Below are 11,944 nucleotides of genomic sequence, written 5' to 3' on the forward strand. Positions count from 1 at the left end.
GGCAGTTATGGGTCAGTTTACTGAGTGGATAGTGTTCAGAATGATCACTTCACCACATGTATCGTCTTCTCTTAACTATCTAGCCTCAATCGCCTGATTTTTGTTTTGTCTTCACAATAGCATTCTGGGGCAGTGTTGAATGCAAGGGAGCTGGGTCAGCTGCCAGGGGCTGAGCTGGAGATCAAGGGGGAGATTGAATGTATACATCTGGCCTTGGTGCTATGTAAACCCTCTAGCCCCCAAACTTAACAAAATTCTCAAGGAATGGGGAGAAGCCCCTGAAAAAACTGAGATGAAGCCTCTTTTACCCTCGCAGAAAAAAGGCAGGAAGTTAGGAATGAAGTTGGCAATTGAGGAAGTTTTATTTATTGCGTGCTTGAGTTTTGGACCAGGGTTGGAATGGCTGGTGTGTTGGTGAGAGGGGAGGGGTTGAAAGCAGAGCAAGGAGAAGGACGTGAGAGAAGTTTTTCTGGGTATTAAGAACGTATCTCTGCCTGCCTCCCTTAACTTTGGCATTTCTTCCCAAGATTGAAAAAATATTCAAAATACATTTCCTTTATTTCAATCATTGGCCTGTTTCTCTGAATGTGGCTGTACTAGGTTCAGAGCACAAAGCTGCCCCTGTCTTCATAGGTTTGTTCCTTCCTTCCATGAGCTTGGGCTTCTGCTAAGGCCTGGTCCTCATGGGGAGCTTAGGAGCTGGGGTTGGCCTTTCCTTGATGTTGCAGTTTTAAGTCCCGAGTTTCTGGAGGGCAGCAAAGGTAGGTTGGGATCCTTGATATACTCTTGGACCCAGTCTTTGCTGGGGTTGCTGCAGACTTCTCGGTTCTTTTTGGTGATGAAGCTGCAGAGGCAGAATTAGACTGTCACGGGCTGCAGACTTGGGTGGGCCTCTAGTACACCACCCCCCAGCTCACGTGGTGCTTGTCTTATGTTCCCTATAGCTTCCCTAGGCCTCCCCGGGCTGGGTGCCTGCCCTCAGAAGACTTCTCCTTCCGGCCTCAAAATCTCATCATCCCTTCTCTCAGTCCCTTCCCCACCCAGCCCAGACCCTCTGGCTTGGGTTTCTTAATGGCTGTCATCTATCGGCCCACACAGCTGTAAGTGGCAAAAATCAAGAATAAAACCCAGGCCCCTGAGATCCAAAGCCCAAACCCTTAGCCATGATTCCACTGCTTCTAGCATGGAGACCTCTTGGTCCTGTGATCCCATCCTGCCCCTGGGGTCCTTGTCCCTCTCCACAGCAGTATCTGTAGGGAAGTGCTTACATGATTGCTGGCAGGTGACAGTTGAGGGCCTTTCGGTATCCTATAGTCAGTTTCCTTGGCAACACTCTCTCATGATACTTCAGGCAGCAGGCGGATGGTTGGTTCACTGACTCAGGAATTTCTAAAGGAATCACATTGCAGGTTGAGCCAGGAAGGCACAGAGGGGAGCCCATAGCTGCCCACCTCCATGTCCCATCAGTTGCATTTTGCTGCTCTGAGAGCAAAGCCATCTGTTAGCAGGGACTGATGAAAGCTTGATGGGTAACAGAGAAAGTGAAAAAGATAAACTTCTCTGGGGGTCACACATGTAGAACCTTCAGCCTCTGAACTGAGTGTCATCAGGACAAATGACTTGGTTATTTACATTTGCTGATAAACCAGGAGGGAGCCGCTTCACTTTTTTGTTCGTTCATGACTTGATCTGGGAAACATATATTGAGCTCGTGTTACATGCCAGGCCCTAGGGGAGTGAAAACATGAGGACAACACAGCCACTAGCTTTGAGTAGCTTACAGACTAGTCAGGGTAAAAAGGGAAAGTGAAAGATTAAACAAATGCTACACTAGAGCATGATCCAGGATAGAATAGACTTTGGCACAAGGTGCTGTTGGAACAGAATGAGGGCACCTAAGCCATCCTTGGTGCTTGAGGAAGATGTCCCAAAGCAAGGGGTGCCTGAGTTGGTTCTTGAAGAATGTGCAGGATTTAAACAGAAAAAATAGGAGTAGGATCTGGAAGAAAGAAATGTAGGAAGGCCTGAAGGTGGGGAAGCTCAAAGTGCTGAGCAGTTGGGGGTGGCTGGAATGCAAGGTGAGGGGGAAGGAGTGGGGAGAGAGGAACTGGAGAGAGAGGAAGGCCTGGGCACACAGCCACTGAGCTGTGGTGGAATTTGGACCATCCTAGAGGCACAGGATGAGACCAGAGAGGAAGAGAGAGGGTGGAGCCATGAGTGAGAGAAGTTAGGGCAGGAGCAAAAGGCGTATGATTTAGGCCCCAGGGTCAGACAGCTTGGGTCAGAATCCTGACTTGATTTGAAGTTTGGTTTGAATTATGGGCAAATTTCTTTATCGATAAAGGTTTAAGTTTCCTCATCCATTAAATGGGGATACAAAGATATTTATAGGATCATGGTGAGAATTAGTTGAGAAAATGCTTGGAAAGACCTTAATGCAGAGCCTGGCACACAGAAAGACTCATTTAGTGCTTATTATATTTATTGTAATTAAAAGCAAGTGGTAATAATGACAACTCTTCTTGCCTTGGAAATGGCTCTTTCCCCCTCTTTCCCTTTGATGCTTGCAGGTGCTGGACTCGATTGGTTATTGCTGTGTTTCCCTTGAGCTCTCTTGAGTACCCACCAGTTGGGTAGACCTCCCTGAGTCCCCAAACCTGCAGAGTGCAAATCCCTTTGTAGCCTGACCCTCACCTCCAGCTATTGGCAAAGCTCAAGACATCTTGAGAGCACCGTCTGTCTGACCCATGATTTGTGTGGGCCATTTTCTCTTCCCTGCAGTCTGAACCCCCTGCACTGGCCTGACAGAACTTCTGGAAAACCATTGTTGCCCCCTCCACCCACCAGACTCACACAGTTCCTCCATAAGTGGCCCTACACACAGTCCCCTCTGCAAGTGACATTCATGTCCCGGGTTCTCAAAGCAGAGTTTACACAGATCAGGGCCATCCTGACAGTGTGTGGCAGATGACCAGGTGCACTTGACCCCTGCTCCCCGGTGTTTACATAGGCGGCCAGGGCAGACTGCATGCACAGGGCAGCCTTAAGGGAGAAAAGAGGGGAAGCCTCAGGTGGGTATGTGGACAGGCTGAGTGTCTTTGTCCCTCCCCTGTCACCAGGTCCTCATAAACTATGGTGGAGGCAGAGGATACAGAGTGGGCAAAACAAGTCCTCTGCTCCGGAGGTCCCACCCTCCTCTCTCCCCACAGCTGCAAACCCTTTCATCCCCTTCCTTCTTTCCTGCAGATTTTATTCTTAGGCTGGGGGATGGAGGAGGGGCTTTCTTGGCCATCCCACTGGGACTCATTCTGGTTGTCTGACAGTCCCAGCAATCCACGCCAGCCACTGTGAGGAAGGGGTGTCTAGGCTCACACTCCCCGTTCCTGGGCTTGGTCCCAGTGGTGGCTGCAACCTGCCTCTCCCAACTCATTCTCCCAACGCATCTGCTGCTTTTCTCGTCCACTCGCCTCCCCCTCCCATCATTATATACATTTGTTATTGCCTTTTCTGCTACTTCCTCCGCTCCTCCTCCTAAGCGATCATCCCTGGTCTCCATCCTTGGGACTCCTGGGGAAACTTGTCCCTGGGGAAACTGCCAACCCCAGGAGGATCTGGACCAAGCCCAGCTCTACTTACAAAGGGGAGCATTGGAGGGCAGCAGCTATGCATGAAGAAGGCGGGGGAGCCCCCCAGGGATGGTGGGGCTGGAGACCTGACAATACTCTTGGTGTCACCTCCCTGCCAACTGCCCGGTTCCCCTTTCTCACTCCTGCTCTACAGGGACAAGTGGACTCACTTGGCTGGCTGTAAAAAGCAGCAGTAGTGGTGAGGATGATGTTGAGGAGAAAGAAGGCAGCCACAGAGACCTTCATCCTCTCAGTGGGGCAGCACAGCTTCAGGGGAACAGCCGAGCAGAAATGTCCTTGCAGCTGGTCGTCCACTCTCTGACTGCTCAGCTCTCTGGACTCTGACCAGTCAGAGCCGGTGGAGGAGGAGAAGCAATGGGCCTCGGTGTTTGCTAAAAGGGAGGGCGGTGGAGGACGCAGCCTGGTGCAGAGTTGAATTCAGTAAGGTCGAATTCATGAGAAGGAGTGAGATGGAGAAGCAGTGGTGAAATGTATTCTGGGTCAGCCACCTTGCATGCCCTGTCTTACTTAATCCTTCTGGTTGTGAAGTAGCAGTTCTTACTCCACTGCGGCCACTGAGGCTTAGAGAGGTTAAATAAATTGTTCAAGGTCACAGGGGTGGAAGGTGGATAGCAGTACTGGAAACCAGATCAGTTTGATTTTATTGGTTACCTGCCACTATCTCTGTGTTGGGGAAGGGAGAGGGAGGGTTGAGTTGCCCATTGCTCCCAGGTGATCCGTGGTGGGGAGGGTGAGCATCAAGCAGGATTAGAGAGAGCACAGAGTGAGGCAGGGGTGGGGTTTACTGGCCTCTGAGAGGGATGGTCCCCATAACCAGTCCACGGATACATGATTGAACTCCTACTCTTTCATGTCTCAGATTATGCTACTAGTATTCTGAAAAAAAACAATGCGTATAATCCTTGGGTCTACATTTGTTACTGAAGTGTCTGAATTATTTTTCAATGTTTTTATTTATCTCCTTGGACCTTGGACTTTGGACCGATTTTTAGGTATAGCTGGCTGGTGCTTCCTGGGTGCCCGCAGGGCCGGCCATGACCAGCAGAGGGCGCTCCAGCCCTGTGCGCCTGACAACCCGCTGCAAGGTCCGGGGTTCTAGCTTCTGCCCTGCCCGGTGGCCTGGGCTCTGGCCGCGCCTGCCCCACAGCATCACCTCTCCTCAGACTGCCTCAGGAGGAGAGATGGAGCACACAGGGGATTTTGCCATGGATGGGCTGTGAACTTTAGAGGCATAGGGGCATGTTTCAGGAGTTGAGAGGAGTGGGAGGCGGGGCAGAAGGGGGAATGTGCAGATCCTCAGGGGGCTTGCCGCTTGGCGTGGCTGCTCACAGACAGGCAGACCACAGAATGCAGTTAGTCCTGGTGGGTTCAGGGCAGTCGGTGGCACTGGAGCCTTGGGCCACAAGCCCTTGTCTGTGGGAGGCGGGAGGCCAGGGGAGCGTGGTCTAGTCCCTGCGCTGGGGCAGGCTCTTACTCCAAGCACACCGAGGTCCTCCTTTAGCCCTGAAGATGGTTTGAGAGCCTATTCTTGTAGCACAGGCCTCCTCTCTATTCCTGTCTCATTCCATGTGTCCCTCCCTCTCTCCATCCACCCATCCATCCTTTTCCTGGGCCTGGCTTTCTCCTAGGCCTTGTGTGGGTATGAAGATATGAAGATGAGTACATGAGTAAAAACAATGTAGTACAACCTGGTGTATGTAAGTGGAGGGGAGGAGGGATTGGATAAAAATGTGTCCATGAGTCATTCCTATCCCAGACAGCACAGAAAAGGGCTATGGAGTTTGACTGCTATGGACAGGCCTTTATGAAGTTGTACCTGTAGAGTCAGGTGACGATTCTCAGCTTTTACACTTACTGTGAGGCTTAAATAAGAGAATGCATATAGACTGCATAGCAGAGTGGTGGAATGTCAAAAGCACTAAGAAAATGGCATCGGCTGTTGTTGTTTTGTGGAGGAAGTGGCCTTCACACTGCGTTTCTTTCTCGCCGTCTGCTTCTCACTACCCCTGTCGCAGGCCTGACCCATTTTTCGCACCAGGCTCTGGCAAAACTTCTGCAGAGTAAAGCTTGATGCTGAGGGTGCCACACCCAGGCTGGGCTCACTGGCGTCCTCAGGCCATAGCCAGTGAGTGAATTCAGGAGAAATGAACGAGGACGGTGGAGGGCATGAATGTTTTTAATTCAAGGCAGGGCAGCACAGGGGGTGACTGGGGCTGCGAGCCGGGGCCAGGAGAAGGGCCTCGGCCTCTTCTCTATCTATCTCTGAGCTGCGCGTTCTCCACTACCTCCGGGTCACTCAGTTCTCCTCCATGTCCTTGATGTAGTCCTGGACCCAGTCGTCACTGGGGTTGCTACAGATGTAATGGCCCTTTTTGGTGATGAAGCTGTGGAGCAAGAGGGAGAAGGATCACAAACCGAGGGGACCAGCACCTGAAAGGGACAGCCCGTCCTCCCTCCCTTGCCAATGCCCTGCCTGACCTCGACTGCTTCTCCTTCCTTTGCTAGAGGCAGCCCAGGACCGGCCTCCTCTCTCAGACATGCTGTTCAGCCCCTACGACCCACAGACCCATCTAGTCTCTGTGAACCCCCAGGGAAGTGCCCTCTTGCCTTCTTCTCCCTTCTCTGAACACCTCCCCATGTGTGGGGCCAGCTTTCCCATGGCTCCTGCAGGCTCCAGCCAGAAAGCCCCTAGATTGCCCCTTGGCTGCCTCTCCCTGCCTAGGCACACCTGGAAGGTGCCCTGGGGGTCCCCACTCCACATCCTCTCTGCCCTCAGCATCCTCCCTGCCTTCTCTCCAAGACCCTGCTGGCTCCCTCCCCCCAGTGGTGTGTGGGTGCCACCTACACAATCCCAGGCTTGGAGCACTGGCTGCTGGTCTCATAATAATCCGCGATGCGGTAGCGCGGGAGCTCGTGGGTAATGTAGGTGAAGCAGCACTCGGCGGGGTGGTACGGTCCTCCTGAGGGAACAGCACGGGGAGACGCTGAGGTGATACTGATGGCTGCTTCTGGAGCCCAAGGGGGTGTAAGGAGGAGATGGCCCCGCAGAGCTCAGACAGAGGCTCTGGAGAAGCTCCGTCCTCTCTTCCCACCCCGTAGCAGTCCTCAGGCTCCTCTCTCCCTCCTTCATCAGCAGTCACCAGCCTCCTTTTTTCAGCCCCTCCTGGAGAAACTGGCTGATGACTTTCAGCTGAGCTGAAGAGCAGCAAACCTAGGTCTTCTCGGTGGGCATGCCACCTCTGGGGGCTGACTTGCAGAGAGGGCTGATAACTTGGCCAGCGTCACACAACCTGCACGCCCTATTCTGGAAGGATGCTCCAAATGGGAGAAATCCCAACAGGGATTAGCAGACATGCCATGTGGGAATGCAGAGCCAGCCTCTCCTAGACCCCATCCTGCCCGTATCCCCATTGAACACTGCCTGCAGAGAGGGATGGTTGCCCACACCAAGCCCCAAGGACGATGGCTGCAGGGTCGGGACACCCAAATCCTAACCCAGCCTTGCCTTTGCTTTCTTCCTGCTGTGACCTTTGTGCATTTCCTCTCTGTTTCCTCCTCTATAAATGAGGCCTTTGGACTTTGGCTTTTACACTGAGCTCCCTGGGTCTTGGGGGGCTTCAGGGACTCTCTAGAAGGTGCTGCTGCATTTGAAAACGGTGTCTTGTGGATTGCACCCCATTCAACTCTTGTTTCAGTTTTACCTATTGGGCCTCTGTGGGAAATTTTGCTTGAAGAAAAGGTTTCATTGTGTAAAACATTTTGAAAATCACTGGATTAGGTGATATTTCAGTTTTTTTCTGATTGTGAAATTTCACGGCTCTCACAGGAGGAGCAATTGCAATCATGGAGGTAGCAGGAAAGGCATTGCAGGCCGAGGGCCCTGTGCAAACGAGCACATGCTATGGCCACGGAGTAGAGAAAGCAAGCGCGTGCAAATGTGTGACCAGGCTGGACAGAAACAAGGGTGCGCATGGCGATGGCCTCGGCAGTCACTGGGGGTGACCAGACGCTTGTGTGGAGTGGGGATGGCCTGGTCCTGTTGCCCAGCACATTCCAGGCAGCGTCCTCACTATCCGAGGAATGCAATAAGGGATCCCTGGACCCTGAGACCCACTCGGGGCTCTGACTCTCCCACCTTATTCCTTGGACAATGACGTCAGAGAGGCAAATCGAATTGCCCAGACATCTGTTAACTTTAGACTAACTTCATTTCAACAACTGTCTATGTTTCCCTCCAGATTCTGAAAAGGAAACGAGGTAGATGGAAGGGTGAGAAATAGTTTTGGCTCTCTGTAAAGGCAGGTCCTCCTAAGAAACAAGCTGAGGAAAGGTGGCCTGGGAGGGACCCTGGGAGGTGGCCTAGTGTTTCCCCCTGGCCCAGACCCAAGCAGTGCTGTGCCAATAGGGCACGAGTGATGTGGGGAGCAGATGGGCCCACATCTCAGGAGGCCAATAGACAAGGTGGCCTTGAGGGGCTCTGAACACTGCTCCTCAAGCTCCCCGGGATGATATCCCCCCAGTGGGTGGGCCACTCTTTTGCCTCACAGCAACGGGAAACGGATTGAGGGAGTGGAGAGGCAGGCTGGCCTCACTCCGTGACCTGGAGGGGAAGGGGCTCCGGTCCAGGGAAGTGTGGGGATGAAATCAGTTGGAGAAGCCCCCCAAGCTGCTGCTCAAGCCCTCCTCCTCGTGTCCCTGCCACCTTCCTCCTGCTCTTTCCCCACAGGGCCTGGGTTGGAGGGAAGACAGGTGCCGCACTCACGTGAGGAGGATTTAGCTCTGCCCCCCGGGGCGGTGGTGCAGAGGAAGAGGAGGAGGAGGGAGATGGCAGTCACGGAGACCTTCATCCTGTGGGGAGCCGCTGCAGGAGCAGATCTGTCCTGTGGGGTCTTCTGAGGCTCCTGGGGTGAGGAAGGGTTGAGGAATGATCATTGAGGCCAAATGTTTTTGAAAATAAGGGAACTAAGATTTGGCAGGGAAGTAGAAAAGCAGCGATGCCTCAGCGATTCCACATCCTGCACATTTGTTGGGGGTGTCATGAAGGAAGCACCAGGAGACCCAGGGAGGACATTGCCTCCCATCCCCAGGGGAATAAGTTTAACTCCTTTACGTAAGCCCTTCCTTAGGCACTGGGCTGGGGCACTGCCTCCGACTTAGCAAAACATCTCATGGCCCATGTGTCCTGTGCCCACTTCCAGTGCCAGGTCTCAGAACAAGGCCGAGTGGGGCCTGGAGGTTTAGGATCTGTTCATCTGGAGATCGGGGTGCATTTGAGGTAGTAGGATGAGGTCTGCAGTCCCCCAAGTCTTATGCATCAGGGCTGGGGAATCCTCACTTAAACTCATTAGCAGAACCTGCCGTTCCCAGCCTCACCCCCACCCTCACCCCTCGCCATGGCGTGGGGTGAAGAAGTGCTCTGATTCTCAGCAGAGAATTCATTTATACAGTGGTTGCTGTTCACACTTGCCACTGTCCCAAATGCTTTATGAATATGAACCCATTTAGTCTTTATGGCAGCAGTTGAGGAAACTGAGGCTCGGAAGCAAAGTCCATGCTTTGACCATTGATAAGTGGAAGTAGATTCAAACTCAGGCAGTGTTCTTAACCCACAGTGTTAAGTTTGCGTTCCTAACCACTGCGCTGTGGAGACAGGGAGACCAGCTGAGCTGTCTAAAAATGTCCTGGCTTGCTTGGGCTCTCTGCCAAGCCTTTAGTCTTAGTTCTTTCTGAGCTCAGGTAGTGGATCCCTTGGAGAACCCTCTCTTGGTTTCTGACTTTCGCTACAGAGAAGCTTGCTGGGAACCTCAGAAAACGCCTAGTTCAGGGATGGCTAGTAGGTTTCGTCGATTAGTGGTGGACTGGAGCTCTGTGTTGAAAATGGCTCTGAGGCCGTGTCCAGGCACACGGGGAGTGCTGCGGCTGCTGTGCGGTTTCTGCTACGGTGCAGCTTGCGTGCTGTGTGTGCATCCTTGGATTCATCTGAACCAGCCATTTACGGAATGGAAGCTGGGGCTCAGAAAGGCCAGCAGTTTGCTCAGGTTCCTATAGGAATTTGGATGCAGGGCAGACCCCACCTCTGCAGACTCTCAGGCTAGTGGCCTTCACCACCATGCTGTTCCCGGGGGCACTTCCTGCATTCTGCTTGCCACTGTGGTTAGCTGGCCATTCAGTGTCCTGTCCTCGCCCGGAGTCATCACGGCAGGGAACGTCTAATATTTCCCTCCGCCCATTCACACAGAACCCACCATGTAGCAGGGGATTCATACATAGGCTTTAAAAGAAGGATGACTAAATCAAGGCAGGTCTAAGTATGTGTATCTTACGGGAAATGGCTGAATTCTCATGGTTAGGTGTGGAGATAAGTTATTAATCAGAAATTTTCTGTATTCATTGTCATCAATAAGAACACGATTTAAACTTTTCAAATCAAATGGTAGCAATTGCCATTAGGAACGGTCTCAGAAAACAAGCTGTTTCTGGCAAGAATATGAGAAATAATGTTCACCTCTTTGTTTTGGGGGAGGTTTACAGGAAATTCCTTTATTGAGTTCCCACCTATTAATAGGTTAGTCTGTGTATGCTAGCTGCTATACTCAACAACCCAGAGCAGTGGTTAAATGAAGGTTTCTTTCTTGCTTGTGTCCTGATTCGGTGTGGGTCAGGTGTGGGGTGGTGGCGTGTGTTGGGCAGGGCTGTCCCGTGCACTCCTTCAGGAACCAGGGCTGCTTCTACCTTGTGATGCCACCGTTTTCAGCACAAGCCTGCACGGCTGATACCGAAGGGGAGAAACAGAGGAGAATCTTCATGAACCAGTTCTGGAAATTGAGACATTACTTTCACTCACATTCCATGGGCAACATCAAGTCACCTAGCTCTAACCTAATAAAAAAGGGATGGAAAATATACATCATTCATGTGCCCAGGAGGAAAAAGGAACAGGTGCAGTGATGCCATCACTTCTTTGCTACAACATCATATGCCAGGTACTGGGCCAGGCTTGGAGGGAGGGAATCAAGATGACCCTGAACTCAGAGGACTCAGAGGTTAAAGAGAGACTGAAAAAAGTAAAGAAATTGCAATACAGTGGGATGAATGGAATTTGGCAGCGACATAATTAGAGAACTTAAATGGTCTCCTGTTCCGCTGGTGACTATGCAATGTCTGTTTAAAAATTATTTAAAATGTTTTTCAAAGAAACACATATACATTGGTTAAAAATATTGAATAATACAGAAGGGATGTGTAGGACATAGACTTTCTGAGTTCACGCCTGTCCGAGGTTGTTATTCAGCCCTCGCACTTGATTGATATTTTGCCGAATATAGAATTCTATGTAGAGAATGTTTCTTTTGGAACTTTCATCTGTGGTGATTTGGTGTCTCCTTTCTCTAGAAGATGTTAAGATTTATTCTTTAATCTTGTTTACTTACTTTTTGGCACAAAAAGATGTTCTAGGCTAATCCTATACTTTCCCTGGCCCAGCCCCTGGAATTAGCCATTTCTCCAGTGAGTCCTGATGTCCTTTAGTGTAAAATGGTCTTGAGAAACCATGATCTGGATGCTTGGTGAGCAGTGAGCTTGGTGTGCTCACTGCTGTGGGGATGGCATCGCTTTCACGCCTGAGATTTCAGTGGACACACTAGGAAATATATGTAAGCATAGGTGTATAAGTGTGTATTTAAATTTATATCGATTGCCATTTATCTGTTTCATACATTTCTAGCAATTTCTATATCATATTTCTATCTACACAAAAACCCAAAAGTTTATACCACAACTTCCCATTCCAAGTCAACACCACAGAATTATTTCAGTCTTCCCCTTTCTGTAGGTTTCGCTCCCTACTCTAGCAGTGAGAAACTTGGCTCCCATTAACCTCAATATCTACTTGAGTTTTCTCAGTCCTCTGGATGCCACAGATCTGGCCACACTGGCTGTGATCTCGACTCCAGCCCCGCTGGCCTCCACCATGTGGGCCACCCCCTCTGCCCTAGCCCTGGTCGGGCCCTATTCAACTATATGACTTTTTAAATATTGTCTCTGGTTCTAAAACTGAAATAGTAAAAATATGGATGTTTTCTTTTGCTATTTTATGCTGTGGTGATTTTGGTGAAGCCCTTTTTAAATCGTTTTAATGACTTTTAAGCAAATTTTTTTTTTTAGCTATTTTGTACAACTTCTGAGATTTTTACTTTTAAAAATTCAAAGTTGGTTGTTGGACTTCTTTATCCATGTTTAACACTTTTTCCAACTGTATATTTCTTTTATAACTAAGCAGCTTTGATAAGCTTTATCAT

The 11,944-nt window shown here is 50.6% G+C and overlaps 2 protein-coding genes across 2 annotated transcripts; both read right to left on the bottom strand.

Moving 5' to 3' along the window:
• Positions 1–338: 338 nt before the first annotated feature.
• On the bottom strand, positions 339–3,987 carry CCL16 (C-C motif chemokine ligand 16). Its single transcript, XM_012783454.3, has 3 exons — positions 3,797–3,987; positions 1,269–1,389; positions 339–844 (listed from the first exon to the last, which is right to left on the bottom strand). Exons 1-3 carry the CDS (start codon positions 3,870–3,872, stop codon positions 682–684), a joined length of 360 nt encoding a protein of 119 aa, XP_012638908.1. The 5' UTR covers positions 3,873–3,987; the 3' UTR covers positions 339–681.
• A 1,820-nt stretch (positions 3,988–5,807) lies between these two features.
• Positions 5,808–8,601, bottom strand: CCL14 (C-C motif chemokine ligand 14). The gene is made up of 3 exons (XM_012783809.3): positions 8,410–8,601; positions 6,493–6,607; positions 5,808–6,031 (listed from the first exon to the last, which is right to left on the bottom strand). Exons 1-3 carry the CDS (start codon positions 8,492–8,494, stop codon positions 5,944–5,946), a joined length of 288 nt encoding a protein of 95 aa, XP_012639263.2. The 5' UTR covers positions 8,495–8,601; the 3' UTR covers positions 5,808–5,943.
• Between the last annotated feature and the right edge of the window lie 3,343 nt (positions 8,602–11,944).

The sequence above is a fragment of the Microcebus murinus genome, chromosome 18 (genome assembly GCF_040939455.1).
Source record: "Microcebus murinus isolate Inina chromosome 18, M.murinus_Inina_mat1.0, whole genome shotgun sequence".
NCBI lineage: Eukaryota > Metazoa > Chordata > Mammalia > Primates > Cheirogaleidae > Microcebus > Microcebus murinus.